General features: G+C 36.9%; 1 protein-coding gene and 1 non-coding gene across 2 annotated transcripts in view; one reads left to right on the top strand and one right to left on the bottom strand.

Moving 5' to 3' along the window:
• Positions 1 to 20053, bottom strand: part of ARID2 (AT-rich interaction domain 2) — a 201980-nt gene that overhangs the window by 10342 nt on the left and 171585 nt on the right. Inside the window, exons 17-20 of the mRNA XM_006073716.4 lie at positions 11201 to 11339; positions 10959 to 11044; positions 7582 to 7705; positions 7402 to 7493 (exon numbers count right to left, since the gene is read on the bottom strand). Of these exons, the coding sequence (XP_006073778.1) occupies positions 7402 to 7493; positions 7582 to 7705; positions 10959 to 11044; positions 11201 to 11339 (441 nt within the window). The remainder of the gene's footprint in view (positions 1 to 7401; positions 7494 to 7581; positions 7706 to 10958; positions 11045 to 11200; positions 11340 to 20053) is intronic.
• On the top strand, positions 18433 to 18504 carry TRNAC-ACA. The gene has a single exon. It is a non-coding gene; the product is annotated as a tRNA-Cys (tRNA).

Genomic DNA, 20053 nt, shown 5'->3' with positions numbered 1-20053 from the left:
GGGAAACAGTGGAAACAAGTGTCAGACTTTATTTTTTGGGGCTCCAAAATCACTGCAGATGGTGACTGCAGCCATGAAATTAAAAGACGCTTACTCCTTGGAAGGAAAGTTATGACCAACCTAGATAGTATATTCAAAAGCAGAGACATTACTTTGCCAACAAAGGTCCATCTAGTCAAGGCTATGGTTTTTCCAGTGGTCATGTATGGATGTGAGAGTTGGACTGTGAAGAAAGCTGAGTGCCGAAGAATTGATGCTTTTGAACTGTGGTGTTGGAGAAGACTCTTGCGAGTCCCTTGGACTGCAAGGAGATCCAACCAGTCCATTCTAAAGGAGCTAAGTCCTGGGTGTTCATTGGAAGGACTGATGCTAAAGCTGAAACTGCAATACTTTGGCTACCTCATGCGAAGAGCTGACTCATTGGAAAAGACCCTGATGCTGGGAGGGATTGGGGGCAGGAGGAGAAGGGGACGACAGAGGATGAGACGGCTGGATGGCATCATCAACTTGATGGACATGAGTTTGAGTCAACTCCGGAAGTTGGTGATGGACAGGGAGGCCTGGTGTGCTGCGATTCATGGAGTCGCAAAGAGTCGGACATGACTGAGCGACTGAACTGAACTGAATGATTAGTAATGTTGAGCATCTTTTTATGTGCTTATTGGCCATTTATTTATCTTCTTCACAGAAATTTCTATTCAAGTCCTTTGCCCATTTCTGATCTGGTTTGCTTGCTTTTGTTGTTGAATCTTAGGAGTTCTTTATATAGTCTGAAATATTCACCCCCTTATATTTGGTTTGTAATTCTTCTCTATCATCCTGTTGACTGTTTATTCTGTTAATACTGACACACAATTTTTCTAATTTTGATAAGATTCAAATTATTTTTTCTTCTGTTTCCCATGCCTTTACTGCCATATCCAAGAATAACTGCCAAATCCAACATCATGAGGTTTTTTCTAAGAGTTTTATAGTTTTGTCTCTTTGATGCATTTTGGGTTAATTTTTGCATATAGTGTTTAGATAAGGGTTAAGCTTCATTCTTTTTCATGTACATTTCCAGTTTTTCCAACTCCATTTGTTGAAACGACTATCTTTTTCTCATTGAATAGAGAACTGGCATCCTTATAGAAAATCATTTGGCCATATAAGCAAGGACTTACGTCTGGCCTCTCCAGTGTGGCCCATTGGTTAGCGTGTCTGTCTTTATGTCACTAAGGACAGTGTATGCTTTTGATCACTGTAGCTTTGCAGAAAAATCTGAAATCAGGAAGTGTGAGTCCTCTAACTTTGTTCCTCTTTTTCAAGATAGTTTTGCAATTCAAGGTTCCTTGAGATTCCATATGAATTTTTGAACAAATTTTTCTATCTCTACAAAAAATATTGAAATTTTGATATGGGTTGCACTGAATCTGTAGATTGCTTTGAGTATTATTGACATTTTACCAATATTAAGCCTTCCAAGTGATGAACAAAGGATGTCTTACCATTTCTATACATCTTCTTTAATTTCTTTCAGCAATGTAAAGTTCTCATGGTATAAGTCTTTACCTCCTTGGTTAATATGATTAAATATTTTATTCTTCTGATTTACTGTAAACAGAACTGTTCATTTTTTTTTCATATCATTCATGATTAGTGAAGAAAAATCATTTTATTTTTAAATGAGATGGTTAGATAGCATCACCAACTCAACAGACATAAATTTGAGCAAACTCCAGGAGATAGTAGGGGACAGAGGAGCCTGGCATGCTGCAATTCATGGGGTCACAAAGAATCAGAATGACTTAGCGACTGAACACCACCAGCAACATGTATTACACAGATAAAAGATAAATACATCAAAAAGAAGAGAAATATATTGCAATTCTCCAAAGCTCAAGTTTAATCAGAAAGGAGATAAACTGTGTTTCAACAGTTTACATTATTCAAACAACCAGATTCTGAACTTTCCAAATTTTAAAAAATGTGAACATTTCATACTCTTCAGTATACTGTACTATTAAATGAAAGTAAATTTCCATGTATCTTTCTGTTGACCTGTGATTTTCTTATTGCAAATATAATTTGCTTTAGTTAAAAAAAAAAAAAAATCACACCCTGTAACATATTCCACCACAGATTCCATATATCAACAGAGAATTATCTTCTGATTTCTTATATTCTCTTCCTTACATCGATGGGTTTTGCCAGATTCTGTCAGTATTCCAGGGACTTCCCTGTATATGGTAAAGAATCTGCCTGCCTGCTCTACCAAAACTTCTCATCCCTGGAGATATTCAACAGACATTCTATATGGAGGTTTCAATCCAGACTGGGAAGGTGAATGGAAAGAATTTAATCGATTTCTTTAATTCTTTTGCTTCTACTATTCTAGGATCATAGCAAATGAAGATGCCAAAAGACATCTGGAAGGTTTAGAGTTAAATAAAATAACAAAATCAACAACAAAACAAAAACAGTAAAATGAAAACTTTTGGTTCAATAATGAAATGTAGCCAAAGTGGCTTTGCTGTAAACCTAAGAATGTGCAACTTGAATGTGAGGAAAAAGTTTTAAATTTATTTTTAGAATTTCAATTGTCCACACAAATTCCAGATCAGAACTCTATGAAAAACTATCAATAAAATATTTATTGAATCACTATTATATTCCCAACATTATGCTAGGTACTAAGAACACAAAAACCAAAATAAATGTTCAGCTCCTGCTTTCACAGATCTCATGTAAATAATAACATGCAGTCTGGAGGAGGCACCTTAAGTCAAGGGTGGATAGTGAGGGAAATTCAGGGAAAGAAGAGATGACCTGAGCTGAGTCTTAGAGAATGAGGAGGAAGTAGGAATGGTCTCTTACTGTATTGGGCACTGTATTGTAGGTGCAGGCTACAAAGATTACTCAGAGAAAATCTGCAGTTAGGTCAATAAGGGGGACATTGTTGTTCAGTCGCTAAGTTGTGTCTGATTCTTTGTGACTCAATAGACTGCAGTAAGTCAGGCTTCCCTTTTCTTTACCATTTCCTGGAGTTTGCTCAAACTCATGTCCATTGAGTTGGTGATGCCATCCAACCATCTCATCTTTTGCCACACTCTTCTCCTCCTGCCTTCAGTCTTTCCCAGCATCAGGGTCTTTTCCAATGATTTGGTTCCTTGCATCTGACTGCCAAACCACTGGAACATTAGCTTCAGCATCAGTTCTTCCAATGAATATTCAGGGTTGATTTCCTTTAGGATTAACTGGTTTGATCTCCTTGCTGTTCAAGGGACTCTCAAGAGCCTTCTCCAGCGCCACAGTTCAAAAGTATCAGTTCTTCAGTGATCAGCCTTCTTTATGGTCCAACTCTCACATCCCTACCTGATTACTGAAAAGACCATAGCTTCATCGGTAAAGTGATATCTTTGCTTTTTAATATGCTGTCTAGGTTTGTCCCTTTCTTTCCAGGAGCGAGTGTCTTTTAATTTCATGGCTGCAGTCACCATCGGCAGTGATTTTGGAGCCCAACACCATAAAGTCTGTCATTGTTTTCATTTCTTACCCCATCTACTTGCCATGAATGATGGGACCAGATGCCATGATCTTAGTTTTTTGAATGTTGAGTTTTAAGTGAGCTTCTTCACTCTCCTCTTTCACCTTCATCAAGAGGCTCTTTAGTTCTTCTTTGCTTTCTGCCATAAGACTGGTATCATCTACATATCTGAGGCTGTTGATACTTCTATTGGCAATCTTGATTCCAGCTTGTAATTCATCCAGTCTGGCATTTCACGTAATGTACTCTGCTTTTAAGTTAAATAAGCAGAGTGACAATCTATAGCTGTGACATAGTCCTTTCCCAATTTGAAACCAGTCCATTGTTTCATGTCTGGTTCTACTGGTACTTCTTGACCTGCATACAGGTTTCTTGGGATGCAGGAAAGGTGATCTAGTATTCCCATTTTTTTCAAGAATTTTCCACAGTTTGTTGTGACCCAGATGGTCAAAGGCTTTAACATAGTTAGTGAAGTAAAGTATATGTTTTTCTGGAATTCTCTAGTTTTTTCTATGATCCAGTCGATACTGGCATTTGATCTCTGGTTCCTCTGCCTTTTCTAAATCCAGCTTGTACATCTGGAAATTCTTGGTTCACGTACTGCTGAAGCCTTGCTTGAAGGATTTTGAGCAATATCTTGCTAGCATGTGAAATGAGCACAATTGTATGGTAGTTTGAGCATTCTTTGGCATTGCCTTTCTTTGGGATTGGAATGAAAACTGACCTCCTCCAGTCCTGTGGCCACTGCTGAGTTTTCCAAATTTGCTGGCATACTGAGTGCAGCACATTAACAGCATCATCTTTTAGGATTTAAAATAGTTTCGGTGGAATTCAATCACTTCCACTAGCTTTGTTCATAGCAATGCTTCCTAAGGTCCAGTTGACTTCACACTCCAGGATGTCTGGCGCTAGGTGAGTGACCCCACCATAGTGGTTATCCAAGTCATTAAGGTCCTTTTTATATAGTTCTGTGTACTCTTGCCACCTCTTCTTAGTATCTTCTGCTTCTGTTAGGTCCATACCATTTCTGTCCTTTATCGAGCCCATCTTTGCATGAAATATTCCCTTGGTATCTCTCTTTTAGAAGAGATCTCTAGTTGTTCCCATTCTGTTGTCTTCCTCTATTTCTTTGCACTGTTCACTTAAGAAGGCTTTCTTATCTCTCCCTATTATTCTTTGAAACTCTGCATTCAGTTGGGCATATCTTTGTCTTTCTCCTTGCCTTTCACTTCTTTTCTTTTCTCAGCTAACTGCAGGGCCTCCTCAACCATTTTGCTTTCTTGTATTTCTTTTTCTTTGGGATGGTTTTGGTCACTGCCTCCATAACAGAAGAAGCAAGAATCACAATCCTATGGCCTCCAGAATGAAAACCACATCACAGAAAACTAACCAAAATGATCACATGGATGCCTTATGTAACTTAATGACTCTTATCCACCATGCTGTGTAAGGCCACCCTAGACGGTTGGGTCATGTGGAGAGTTCTGACAAAATGTGGTCTACTGGAGAAGGGAATAACAAAGTTCTTCAGTATTCTTGCCTTGAGAACCCCATTAACAATATGAAAAGGCAAAGAGATATGAAACTAGAGATGAGCCCCTCAAGTCAGTAGGCGTCCAATATGCTACTGGGTAAGAGTAGAGAAATAGCTTTAGAAAAGAGGCTGAGCCAAAGCAAAAACAATGACCAGTTGTGGATGTTTCTGGTGGTGAAAGTCAAGTCCAATGCTGTAAAGAAACATTATTAGGAACCTGGAATGTTAGGTCCATGAATCAAGATAAATTGGATGTGGTCAAACAAGAGGTGGTGGCAAGAGTGAACATCGACATTTTAGCCATCAGTGAACTAAAACGGATGGGAATGGGAGAATTTAATTCAGATGACCATTATATCTTCTACTGTGGGCAAGAATCCCTTAGAAGAAATGGAGTAATTTCTTAATTACTCCATAATTACTATTAATTACCATGATCAATAAGAGTCCAAACTGTAGTACTTGGGTGCAGTCTCAAAAATGACAGGATGATCTCAGTTCCTTTCCCAGGCAATCCATTCAACATCACAGTAATCCAAGCCTATGCCCCAACTACTAATGCCAAAGATGAAGTTGAACAGTTCTAGGAAGACCTAAAAGACCTAGAACTAACACCAAAGATGTCCACTTTATCACAGGGGACTGGAATGCAAAAGTAGGAAGTTAAGAGATAACCTGGAGTTAATAGGAAAGTTTGGCCTTGGAGTACAAAATGAAGCAGGGCCAAGACCAACAGAGTTTTGCCAAGAGAATGCACCACTGGTCGTAATAAACACCCTCTTCCAACAACACGAGAGATGACTCTACATATGGACATCACCAGGTGGTCAATATTGGAGATGGAGAAGCTCTATACAGTCAGAAAAAACAAGACCTGGAACCGACTGTGGCTCAGATCATGAACTTCGTATTGCAACATGCACACTTAAATTGAATAAAGTACAGAAAACCACTAGGCCATTCAGGTGTGGCCTAAATCAAATCCCTTATGATTATACAGTGGAAGTGACAAATAGATTCAAGAGATTAGATCTGAGAGACACAGTAGGGTGGAAAGCCATATGAAAAACTACTTATAAAACAGTAAGATGAAATGTTATAAAACAGAAATGTTGTAAACACAGACTCAATGAGGAAAAGGAATACAGCACAGGAAAGGCAGCACAGATGCCAGCATCTGAGCTGGATTAGGGAAGGCTTGCAGATGCTCAATGGGCTGCAACCCAGGCAAGATACAAAAATGTGACATGAAAGACATTTAGGGTGATTGGATCTGCATGTGGTTTAATTTGGCTAAAATTGATATGCAGCAAAAGAAGGGGTAGGAAGAGAAATATAGTGAGAAAGGAAGAAAGAAATGATACTATAAATGCAATTGGGAGATGCTAGTGACAAAACCTTCTTATTTCTTTCTCTGAAAAAACTTTATTTTTAATTTGAATGTTAAGAATTTTTCTTATTCCTCTGTGGGAATACTTGATTCATGAAATATATTAACTTTTGTTATTGCAAACACTTTTTTTAAACTTAAGTTTTATTCACTTTAAATTTACCTAAGTTTTGAAGTTTGATATAGTTAAAGTAATTGCTTTTTTGTAATTGATGCCTCTGTTTTTATGTTCATAAAGTCCAGTTGGAATGTAACTACAAGAAATGTTATTAAGATCCAACACAAGGTAAAATAGGAGGAGGAGAACCAAGGTAGATTCAATTAACAGCATGTGAGAAGAGAAAAAGTAGGAGAGAAAAGCACTGTCTGGAAGGCAAGATGCATTAAAGCATAACTTCCCAACTAACGAGCCCAAGTTGAGTCAGCTGAAGATGGAGGAAGAATACTAAAAAATTATTTTCAAGGTTCAAAGGAGACAAATCTACATTTGCTTTCTCAAGAGTTAGAGTTGTTTCCAGTTTCCATAGATTTATAAAATCCTAAGTTTTCTCATAAGTCTAAGAATCTTAGCATATCTATTACTTTGATGGTTTCATTAAAACGGCAATTATCAAACTGAATTCCAATCTAATTCCACATGATTCAAGTAACCAATTCCTTTTTCCTCCTAGTAAACTCCCAAGTTTTCTTTGGTAGACCTACTTTTTCCTCTAAATGCTATGACGAACGAGAAATTTAACTTAAGTAAGTTCAAGAACACCTTCTGGTTGTTTCAACTTCCACTTTTGTGGCTTTTAAGAATCTATGATGGTCTACTTTGACATAAGCTTTTGGACATATCCAAAAATTGATGAGAAAAACAGTGAATACAATGCAGATATTTAACCTTATTAACTTACAGGTAACAGTAAAATATAAATTCACTCTAACTACAGAAAACAGATTACTCACCTGCGACCACATTCTGAATATTTACCAATGTTTTTTAATATTAAGGCAGCTGTTAGTCGGATGTGTTTAGTTATTGGTCCCTCTTTTTCATCCTTAATAAGGAAAAGAAAAGAAAAAGAATAAAGATCTAAATCATACAGTGTTCACACCTTCATAGTTAAGGCTCCAAGGCTGACTTACTGTAAAATCTCGAAAGACAAGATTTCTTGATCCTCTCCTTAGAGCCATAAGGGCAGCACTGGGATGATTCACAATGGCCTTTTGTGCTCTAGGAGTTGAGCTTGTGCCCCCTACAGCTGGCTGCCTAAATTGACCAGGGAGAGGAAGAGATTGTTAACATGACAATTCAGGCAGACCGACAACAAATGACCAACCTGCCAAACCTGAACGTGGTTACTCAAAGCAGATACGGGGTGAGTAAAAGCTCTGGTGGCCCAGCAGTAATACTTACTCTTTGTGTCAACTGAGGCAGAAGGATTCGTGGTCTTTTATTTGCAATCTATCAACTTTAAAGCAAACAACAGATGTCCTAGTACAACCCATATATATATATATATATATATAAATACAACCCATATATATATAAATTCAACCCATATACATATAAATAGCTTAAAAGTTGAGTTCACATCTTTGAATGCAATGTAAAGATGTTAACAAAGAACAGTCTACAAGTTGAGCTGGAAATTAGTTTTGCTGAATGGTACCTACAAGTAAAATATATCTCCTAAGAGTGTACTGGTATATGTATAGGTCACCCAGGAAAAGATAATCTAATACGATAATAACATGAAATTATGCTAACTACTACATTTCAAACTATTACTATCTTATAGAATTTTTTATTAACCAATTTCAATCATTTCAGTATAGCTCTACTGTCCTTTAGTAAAGATGGAGGGACTGCAGAGACAGATTTTATATAAAATCAGATTCAAACTACTCTAGGTTTCCTTTGCCACACAGAAAAACTGCATCAGTCAGTATCTGTTGCATTCTGCTGAGGCAACAGTGGTGAGAGAACTGGCTCCCGGGAGAAAGTCCCATTCCTGCCCCTTACTAGCTGCATGACTTTGAACCGTTCAATTTGCCCCTTTGTGCTTCAGGTTTCACATCTGTAAAGTGGGGATATTTCTGGCATTTTTTTTACATGAGTAAACTAATTCTGAATATTAAGTTAACATAAAGCAATCTCTAAATTGGAAGCCAATTTTGTCTATATCTACATATAGATTTCTCTAGATAAAGATCTATGTATCGACACAGATAAAAATTATTGACTTTATGTATAAATGACAAAGATTTTTTATTATAACGGATATAGCAAAATAACCCTCCAAATTTGAACAAAATCAAACATACTGCAGCATACTATTATAAGCTACATAGAAGTGAAGTGAAAGTCAGTCAGTCATGTCCGATTTTTTGTGACCCCATGAACTGTAACCCACCAGACACCTCTGTCCATGGGATTCACCAGGCTAGAATACTGGAGTGGGTTCTCAGGGATTGAACCTGGGTCTCCTGCATTGGAGACAGATTCTTTACCATCTGAGCCACCAGGGAGGCTGAAAGCTACATTAATAAATACAAATTAAATACAGTTCACCCTTGAACAACATGGGAGTTTGGGTGCCCACTCTCCTTGTAGTCAAAAATACGCATGTAACTTTACATTTGAACCCCATACCTGCAGTTCCATACCTGTGGCTTCAACCAACCAGGGATGGAACAGCACCACAGTGTTTACTGTGACAAATATCCACTTGTTAGCAGATCCTCCCAGTTGATACCTGTGTTGTTCATGGGTCAACTGTACAGTGAAAATTATAGAAAAAAGTATTTGGCAGTAAAGTGACTTTCCACTGCTTTGAGGGTAAATCCAAACTCATGTTTATGGCTTATGAAAGCCTCAGCTATTTTTTCCTCATTCTATAGATCTCAGTTTGGATTCACTTTCTATCCAAAGCCTTCTATGGTCTCCTACACTGGTGTAGGTGGGCTTTCAGTGTCCTGTGCATTTGATGCCATTTAATAAGAATCATCTATATCTCTCATTGTATTTCCAGACTTGAGAAAGGCAAAACATATCTTGGTCATGTATACTTAATGTTGTATTTTAGTGCCTAGCTGAGGCATGAATAGTAATGGAGAGAATAAAAAATAATGGGATGAATAAAGTATGTAAGCAGCTTCCGGTATTCCCACCCTTGCAGTTCTGTCTAGAATTTCAGCTCTCTGAAGTTAGACTAAACCGTGTCCTCAGAATTCCCTATGTTTGGCATAATGTTCAGCACACAGCGATATCTCAAAAAATGTTGACAAATTAATTTATCTTCATATTATAATAATTAAAATACAACTATCCCTTGGTATTCATGGGGGACTGGTTCCAGGAACCCCTGAGGATACCAAAATCCTAGAGCCAATCCCAGACAGATACCAAGCGATGACAGTATTTGCATATAACCTGCACACATCCTCTTGTGTGTTGTAAATCATTCAGATTACTTATATACTCAGTACAATGCAAATGTTATGTAAATAGTTGCTGCTGCTGCTGCTGCTAAGTCGCTTCAGTCGTGTCCGACTCTGTGTGACCCCATAGACGGCAGCCCACCAGGCTCCACCATCCCTGGGATTCTCCAGGCAAGAACACTGGAGTGGGTTGCCATTTCCTTCTCCAAGGCATGAAAGTGAAAAGTGAAAGTGAAGTCGCTCAGTCGTGTCCAACTCTTAGTGACCCCATGGACTGCCGCCTACCAGGTTCCTCCACCCATGGGATTCTCCAGGCAAGAGTACTGGAGTGGGGTGCCACTGCCTTCTCCGAAATAGTTGCTAGTATATGGCAAATTCAAATTTGCTTTTTAGAATTTCCTGAAAAAAATTTTTTTCAAATATCTTTGATCCCTGGTTGGTTGAATCTTCAGGTGTTGAACCTGAAGATCTGGAGGGCTGACTGTATTATTTAGAATTAAAGGCCTCAGTTGGAAACTATAAAATAGGAGATACTATGTAAATCTAATAAGGACCTTACAGGAATCCACAGTCAACTCAGAACTTGACTACAAGTTATTATAAGTGTTCATGGAAATAAAAGGTAAATGAATAACAAATAGTAAATGCAACATATACATTTTACGTTGGACCATCACATGCCACTTTAGCCTCTCAGGAGTAGCTGTAGGAATAAATCTCTCTGCCATTATCAAGTACATGTTCAACTCCTCTCCCAAAGGACAAAGAACCATATATTTATTTCCAATTTACAAAGCATTTCTCATAGATCATCTGCCATTACTACCAAGTGACTTGTCTGCAAAGTGGAATCAAAATATTAGAGCTACAAGGTACTTACACACCATGTGGTTCAGCCAATATAAAAAGTGATTCCTAGGGCACTTATGCACTTTGAACAGGGTCACATACATAGCTGGACTACAACCCAGGTTTCCTGTCTCCTGACATGCTGAATTGCCTTTTATTGCTATTTTGCCTAGTTTCCTGATTTGTCTTTTATTTAAATGTGCAACAGGAAGTAAACTCATGTTCCTTACTTGGTAGAAGATTTTTGATTTCCTGCTTGTCCTGGTTCATCTTGTTTTAATCCTGCAAGCAGAGCATCCTTTGAACAGTGCTTGTCCTTTTTAAGAAAGTGAAAAACGGAAGTAAAAAACATAAGCATCAAGATCTCTAATGCAACCAAATGAGCTCAAATATATATATATTTATATATATAAATAAACAAGTCAAATAAATATTATAAATAAACAAGTCAAATAGTATTAAGAAAGTGTACCTGTAAGTGAGTGATGAAAGAAAACCTCTGTCGTTGAAAAGGCTCACAACCTTCCCAAAGACACTGCCCTGGATATACGTCTTTTCCTCCATGTTCAGTTGCTGCATGGTAGAAAACCTGTGAGGGGGTCTGAAACCACCTACAAAAAATAAAAGTAGTAGAAATGTTCTAACGCTTAGATATGTTCTTTAAAATAGAAAACCTGCTCTCTTAATACAAAAGCTCCAGAACAAATAATGAGCAAAACAGTACAAATAAATATCATTTCAAATAATATTTTTAAAATTTCTGCTTATACTTAAAAGTCAAATACTCAAAAGTTCTGAACACTTCTGGTAATTAGATATAAGCTTAGTATTTCACTCTCATTTCCCTAACTTCAACGAAAGTCAGTTAAGAATCTCTTGAAAGTAGATAAAATTTCATTTGAAAACACAACAGAACATAATCTTATAAACAAATACCATACTCTGTTGTACTTTTAGAAGCTGCTCAAGCATTTACCAGATTTCATATCACATATAATAAACTCCAGCATATTCAATCTAAAAATCTAAATGCTATAAACTTTGGTGAGTCTGGCTCTTAAGTTGAATTCACATTCTGTATGTCCATCCATATTTAAGAAGTCATGTCTCTCGTTTCTCCAACATCATACCTTACTCAGTTAGAGACCTTGAGGTTTAATAATACAAATACCTTAGTATATCTGGCCAAGGACAGAAATCTGAAGAAAATCAGACACTGTACTACTCCCTTGTTAAATAGAATATATGGCAATGAGAGAGAATACTGGAATCCAGACAGCAAAGACTACATTAAAAGACTTCAATTACTAACTACTAACTCAAATATTTATATAGTCAATATCTTTAAAGTTTATAGCAGAACTCTCTCAGAATTGAATTTTTTATGGATGTCAGATAAACATGTCTATATTTGAGCCAACTTCTGATGTGGAGCACATACATAATATTTCAAATTAATATTCCTTCAGGAAATAAATGATAGGCATTTTAAAATAAATTTTAATCAAAAGAACTGAATACTGAAGTATAAAAGATGATGTTAAAAACCATTATAACTGACATATTTCATTCCATCTATATAAATACTTCATCTATATAAATAATTTCTGATAGTTTTATTATAAAAGTATCATGGATTCAAAGAATAAATATAGTTTAAAGTGACATACTACCCAAAGCGATCTACAGAGTAAATGCATTTCCTACCAAAATTCCAATGGCATTTCTGACAGATGTAGAACAATTAATCCTAACATTTGTACAGAATCGCAAAAGATCCCAAAAAGTTAACGCAATCCTTAGAAACATGAAAAGTTGGAGGCATCATGTGCCCTAATTTCAAACGATATTACAAAGCTATAGTAAAAAAAAAAAAAAAAAAAAAAAGCTATAGTAATCAAAACAGTATGGCATCTGCATAAAAACAGACACATAGAACAGAGAGCCCAGAAATAAACTCATGGATATATAATCAATTAATTTATGATAAAAAAGTCAAAAATATATAACAGAAAACAATGCCTTAATAAGACATGTTGGAAACAATGCATAGCCACATGCAACAAAAAAGAAACTCAACTACTCTTTTATACCATACAAAAAAAATTAACTCAGAATGGATTAAAGACTGGAATGTAAGGTTTGAAATCATAAAAGTCCTAGAAGAAAACAGAAGTGTTAAGTTGCTGAACACAGGCTTCAGCAATGATTTTTGCAGATTTGATACTGATACTAAAAACAAAAGCAACAATAAACAAAAATAAGCAAAAATAAATAAGTGGGACCACATCCAACTAAAAAGCATCTGTGAAAGCAATGGAAACAATCAACAAAGTAAAAGGACAATGTACTGAATGTGAGAAAATATTTACAAATCATACATCTCATAAGGGGTTAACATACAAAGCACATAAGGAACGCATACAGCTCAGCAGCAAATATCCCAAAATTTTTAAATGGGTAGAGGTTCTAATTAGACACTTTTTCAAAGAAGATATACAGGTACATGAAGAAATCAATACCAAAACCACAATGAGATGTTACCTCACATATGTTAGGAAGACAACTATCAAAAACACAAGAAAGAAGTGTTGATGAGGATATGGAGAAAAACAAAACCCCTGTCCCTGTGCACCCTTAGTGAGAATGTAAACTGGTGTAGCTACTGTAAAAACTATAGATTTCTCAAAATATTAAAAATAGAACTACCATATGATCCAGCAATTCCCACTCTGGATATTTAGCAAATAAATGAAAACACTAACTTGAAAAGATATGTACACCCCCATGTTCACTGTAGCATTATTTACAAAAGCCAAGATACAGAAACAACCTAAGTATCCATGACAAGCCTAAACAGTGCATTAAAAAGCATAGATACCACTTTTCTGACAAAGATCTGTATAGTCAAAGCTATGGTTTTTTCAGTTGTCATGTAGAGATGGGAGAGTTGGGCCATAAAGAAGGCTGAGCACTGAAGAACTGATGCTTTCGAACTGTGGTTCTGGAGAAGACTCTTGAGAGTCCCTTCAACTGCAAAAAGATCAAATCAGTCCATTCTAAGGGAAAACAACCCTGAATATTCACTGGAAGGACTGATGGTGAAACTGAAGCTCCAACACTTTGGTCACCTGATGCGAAGAGCCGACTCATTGGCAAAGACCCTGATGCTGGGAAAGATTGAGGGAAGGAGGAGAAGGGGGCAACAGAGGATGAGATGGCTGGATGGCATTATCGACTCAATGGACATGAATTTGAGCAAACTCTGGGAGAAGTGAATGACAGAGAAGCCTGGTGTGCTGCAGTCCATGGGTTTGCAAAGAGTCGGACATGACTTTGTGACTGAACAACGCCATGAGTTTGCAAAGAGTCGGACATGACTTTGTGACTGAACAACGGGTCCATCAACAGATGAATGGAAAGAAAATGAGAGAAATATTATACTGCCATGAAGAAAGGAGAAAATCTTGTCATCTGTAATCTGGATGGCCTCAAGGGAATCATGCTAAGTGAAATATGTCAAACCAAGAAAGACAAGTATCATATGAACTCATTTAATATGTGGAAGGTGAAAAAAAGAATAACAAAAAAAACCCCAAACCCTCCCACTAAGGTCACAGGTAAAGAGAAGAGACTAGTGGTTATCAGAGGCAGGAGATGAAATAGGTCAAAAAGTACAAAACAATAGTTATAAAGAATCTGCCTGCAATGAGGGAGATCCAGGTTTGATCCCTGGGTTGGGAAGATCTTCTGGAGAAGGGGATGGCTACCCATTCCAGTACTCTTGCCTGGAGAATTCCATGGTGGGGTATAGTCCATGAGGTCACAAAGAATTGGACACAACTGAGCAACTAACACTTGCACTCATAATGCTATTTCATTAATATGAAATAATGACTGGAACACTACTATTACAAGAAGACAGTTCTCATTTTACTTTTAAGATTTTACCTAAATACTATTAATTTATTAACTGAAAAGTAAAACCATTTACACACACCAGACAAACATACAAATCAAACTCCAAATGTACTGACTTGTCAGAGTCAAAATGTTATCTATTTTAAACTATTTTGCAATACATTAAATGAAGCAAGTTTATTTACAATACATAAAATTGATGAATCTACTGGTGAAAAGAAAAAAGAATGCAGTTAGTCCTTTAAATCAATTTAAACTACTCAACACAGACAACTCTGTGTGCATGTGGTTTTAAGACAACAGGAATTTTTAAGTGCTCAATTTACTTGCTAAACACAGGGTCTATTATGTCCCTTTTACCTATGGTGTTTCCACTCATCCTAATTCTATTTTCTCTCTATTCATCTAACTGTTTAAGTCATACAAACCAGACTTTAACTGAATATGGTACAAGGTAAAGTTCTAAAACAGTGATGAAGCTGGCTACAATGATCACATGAAGGTGGAAAGAAATTAAGGTTTCCAAATCCACTAAGTGGAATATTTGGACTTAAAATGCATAAATGTAATTTAAACTTAAAACAATGAGTTTTCAGGGAACTTTATTTTTTTCTGAGATGGGGAAGAATAAGACATGCAGTGGGATGTCACTAATGTCTACCACTGTGTCTAAACAATTTCCCTTACTTCTACTTTTCTATCAACAACCTACCCGGTCCCCTGAAACAAGCAACACGTTCATTTAAAGAGATGAGAAAAATTCATAAAGGCAACCAAATGAAAATAAAAATTTCCTGGGATTCGATTACCTAAACTGCTAACACTTTGGTTGTTGTTGCTGTTTAATCTTAAGTTGTGTCCAATTCTTTGTGAGCCCATGACCTGTAGCTCACCAGGCTCCTCTGTCCAAGGGATTTCCTAGGCAAGAATACTGGAGTGGGTTGTCATTTCCTTCTCTGGTGGATTTCCTGACCCAGGGATCAAGTCCACATTTCCTGAACTGCAGGCAGGTTTTTTTACTGCTGAGGCACCGTAAGTCTTCACTTTGTGTTGTGTTTTTTAAATAAAACTGAGGTGTTTTGTTTTTTTTAATTGAAGCAGAGTTGATTGACAATGTTGTGTTAGTTTCTGGTATACAATAGGTGATTCAGTTATATACATATTCTTCTTCATATTCTTTTCCATAATGGTTTCCCTGGTGGCTCAGAGGGTAAATCATCTGCCTGCAATGCGGGAGACCCCCATTCGATCCCGGGTTGAGAAGATCCCCAGGAGAAGGAAACAGCAACCCACTCCGGTACTCTTGCCTCGAAAATCCCATGGATGGAGAAGCCTGTCCATGGGGTTGCAAAGAGTCGGACACGACTGAGTGACTTTCACTTTCACTGAATATAGTAAGACCTTGCTATTTGTCTAATTTATATAATAGTAAGCTATATCTGTTAATTCCAGACTCCTAATTTATCCGTGCCCCACTTCCTTTCCCTTTCCATAACCATAGTTTGTTTTCTATGTCTGTGAGTCTAAGACTGGGTCTGCTACTAATATAATTTTATATACCACTGCCATATGGTTATATGATGCCTTTGTACAAATAAAAAGAATGTCCTTCCTTAATTAAGATGCTTTAACACCATCTGTGAAAAACTGTTGTAATAAATATGCAACTTCTGGTATGTACAATGTGAAGGTTGCTTCCCCTCCTCCCCCCACACTCTTTGGGGTCAAACGACAACAGGTAGAGAAACTAAGCAAATAACTTCACTCCAAAACTCATTTTACTTACTGTTACTCTAGTTTTCAGGGTGGCTGTCGGAATTAAATATGGTGATACGTGTAAAATTATTTGGCAAATAGTATGCCAACAATAAATGAGAGCTATTATCAACATAATCATTAGTAGTAGTAGTAGTTGTTGTAGTGGTAGCAGTGGTAACCTCTTTCATTTTAACCTTGCCCATCTTGTTAATCATGTACTCTGAGATCTTTTCTCTAGCTATTTCAACATTGTCATACTTTGTTCAGTAAAGTTTATTAGTCTATCTCCAAGTTAATGGTCCCTATTATCAACTATTACTCACAACTCATTTTATTAATTTCTGCACCCAAAACCACTCCCCACAGCCTGCTCCAAACTTTTCACCTTTTGTTAAACACTGAACTTCAATCTTGTTAGAGCTTATCTTCACCTGTACTCGTGAATTTGTGAACTAAGTGATTTTTACATCTCTGGGTGGGGGGACGGGCTATTACGGAAAGAATTTGTTACTCTGTTAGAGCTTCCTTAACTTCCTTTTTCTTTATATTACATCTTCTGTCATTAACCATTTTTCCTTCCTTTGGATATTAGCCAGAAGTAGCCACTGTGTCCAGGGTTAACTCCCTCACTTACATACTGAATTCTATTTTGTTTCTTCATAAACTATCCCTTCTTTTGCATCTTCTATCTTTCTGTTTCTCCTGAATCTTATACTAAAGCATAACAATATAAATGCTACTCCAACTAAAAACAGTAGAAACACTTTTTTTTGGATCCTGTTACTTTCTCAAAAGAGAGAAACTAGATTTACAGTATCTGGCAAAGTGATACAAAATTTAATACCTAGTACATTTATTATAGTAAATATATCCAACACTTTTTCTTGGTCACTGGCCATCTTTCAAAGATATATATATATATATTATTTTCAATTACATCATCAATACAATTTATAATGCCTATCTCCTGCTCATTACTCAAATAGTCACAGCTAAAGCTCAGGATTAGCCTTTATTCTTTCATTGAAATCCCCTTCAGCCAAATTCTTTTTTTCCTTTCTCCTAGTGAAAAGCTGTTTGGTTCAACTGAACAAGTTATTCAATAAGGCTACTAGGTGCAAGTTTTCTGATTTTAATTCCCCTAAGCAAACACTTGAGGTTAAAACACTTACTACCAGAACTTTTAAAAGCCAAAAACCATGACATTATTGGTATAATCTATACCAATACTTTCAGAGAAGGCGATGGCACCCCACTCCAGTACTCTTGCCTGGAAAATCCCATGGACGGAGGAGCCTTCCCTGGAAGGCTGCAGTCCATGGGGTCGCTGAGGGTCGGACACGACTGAGCGACTTCACTTTCACTTTTCACTTTCATGCATTGGAGAAGGAAATGGCAACCCACTCCAGTGTTCTTGCCTGGAGAATCCCAGGGATGGGGAAGCCTGGTGGGCTGTCGTCTATGGGGTTGCACAGAGTCAGACAAGACTGAAGCGACTTAGCAGCAGCAGCAGCATACCAATACTTTGGCCACATCACGCGAAGAGTTGACTCACTGGAAAAGACCCAGATGCTGGGAGGGACTGGGGCAGGAGGAGAAGGGGATGACAGAGGATGAGATGGCTGGATGGCATCACTGACTTGATGCACATGAGTTTGGGTAAATTCCAGGAGTTGGTGATGGACAGGGAGGCCTGGTGTGCTGTGATTCATGGGATCGCATAGAGTCAGACATGACTGAGCGACTGAACTGAACTGAAATGATACTATGATTACTAATATCATTTTTCCTACCATCAAACACTTTCTTAGGCATCATGAAGACAAGTGAAGTAGATAAAGTACACTTTTTCTATTACTTTAAGATGTCATTATTTAAAATTCTTCAATCAATGCAGGAGGTTATACATTAATAGTATATATTATAATATTTAAATGATTTACCATATGTAAAAGAACGGTAAATGGTAAAATCATTAAAATATTATAATATATACTTTTTTACCATATGTAAAAGAACAAGTCTTCCCTGGTGGCTCAGACGGTAAAGCGTCTGTCTACAATGCAGGAGACCCAGGTTCGATCCCTGGTTTGGGAAGATCACCTGGAGAAGGAAATGGCAATCCACTCCAGAACTATTGCCTGGAAAATCCCATGGACGGAGGAGCCTGGTAGGGTACAGCCCATGGGGTCGCAAAGAGTCGGACACGACTGAGAAACTTCACTTTCACTTTCACTATATGTAAAAGAACAGTTTAAAAACAAACATCTGTAGCTATAAAGCTAAGATTATTTCCTCTGTCTTTAAAACAAAACTAAAAGGGCTGAAAATAGCACATTTACAGTTTTCTTAATTGCTCAATTTCTTGGCAAGTTATTTTTCCTTAATGACCAAAAAGTATTCCATGTCCCTCTTAATAGCCCTCTTCCTGCAAAAAAATTTAATTTGACTTAAAACACATGGGATACTCGGCAGGAAAATTTTCATTTAAAAGCAAAATATGCATTTAATAAATGCACTAAATGATACGTCAAAAAATCTACACTGTAAACACATTTCAGTTTTTAAAACAGCTGTATTATTAGTTGTAAAAAGCAGTATTACTAGTGGGGAATTAAATGCTTCTGTTGCTGCAGACATAAATTCTCTACTCCCAGCTTCTTTGCCCCAGTCAGCCCAGATTCAAAGCCACAGATAGAAACAACTGACTGACTGGCTTAGTTGCCAAAGGAAATGAGGAAAGATGCAAGTATGTGGTCTATTTTTGGCTTTTGGAGAGAGAGATTGTACCTCCCAGTATTACTCAATTTATGTACTGTTAATACTCAAAGTATCTCAACTGAGGAAGAGGGTTCCAGTGGAAGATAGCCAAAACCAACAGTCTTTGGCTCTGCTTCTTTTCCTCCTAATAAGTAATAATATCAATAACAATAAAATATTAATAATAGTAGAATATTATTAACAACCAACTCATTACTAACCTACTGTTCTGTAATGCAGTTACATATTTTATATAGCAAAGCAGAAAATGTATTGTCAGGGATCTTGGTTAAATATGCTTTTAAAATGTGAACCCTCCAGTAAAATCTGAATATGGGATAAAATAATAGTTTACAGTTGGAAAGTAGTATGGAAACATATTTGAAGAAGTTAGGCATTATGATAATGTTATGCTTAATAAACTAAACAGAAGCTTGGAGATAACACTGGATGGTGTGTGTGTCTGTCTATTTTCAATAAGATAAATAAAGCATGCAAATACACCGAATCTTTGGATTCTTACTTGAATTCTTTGAAAGTTACGGCAGTACACTACTTCACACCATTCTCGACAAAGCTGCACACAGTATAAAGCACCTCTTTTTATATGAAGTTCTGTTTGTTCAGAACTTATTATATATTCATATATTCACAAACATCATCTTACTTGAATTCTGAGATAGCCTTCTGAAGAAGGCAAAACTATCACCACTATACTGCTGAGGAAACAAGCTTTTAAGCTTACTATAACTTTCTAGAGCCATAGTTTCTAGAGCCATGTGGCAAGAGTTGGGATTTGAAACCAGATATGTCTAACACTAAAGATCTGATTTTTTTCTACTATCCTAGAACACATGATTGTTTACTTGGGTAATTTGTACACATT

The sequence above is a fragment of the Bubalus bubalis genome, chromosome 4 (genome assembly GCF_019923935.1).
Source record: "Bubalus bubalis isolate 160015118507 breed Murrah chromosome 4, NDDB_SH_1, whole genome shotgun sequence".
NCBI classification, from domain to species: domain Eukaryota; kingdom Metazoa; phylum Chordata; class Mammalia; order Artiodactyla; family Bovidae; genus Bubalus; species Bubalus bubalis.
Note: the sequence above shows the minus strand (reverse complement) of the source record. Positions and strands in the feature narration are given on the sequence as shown.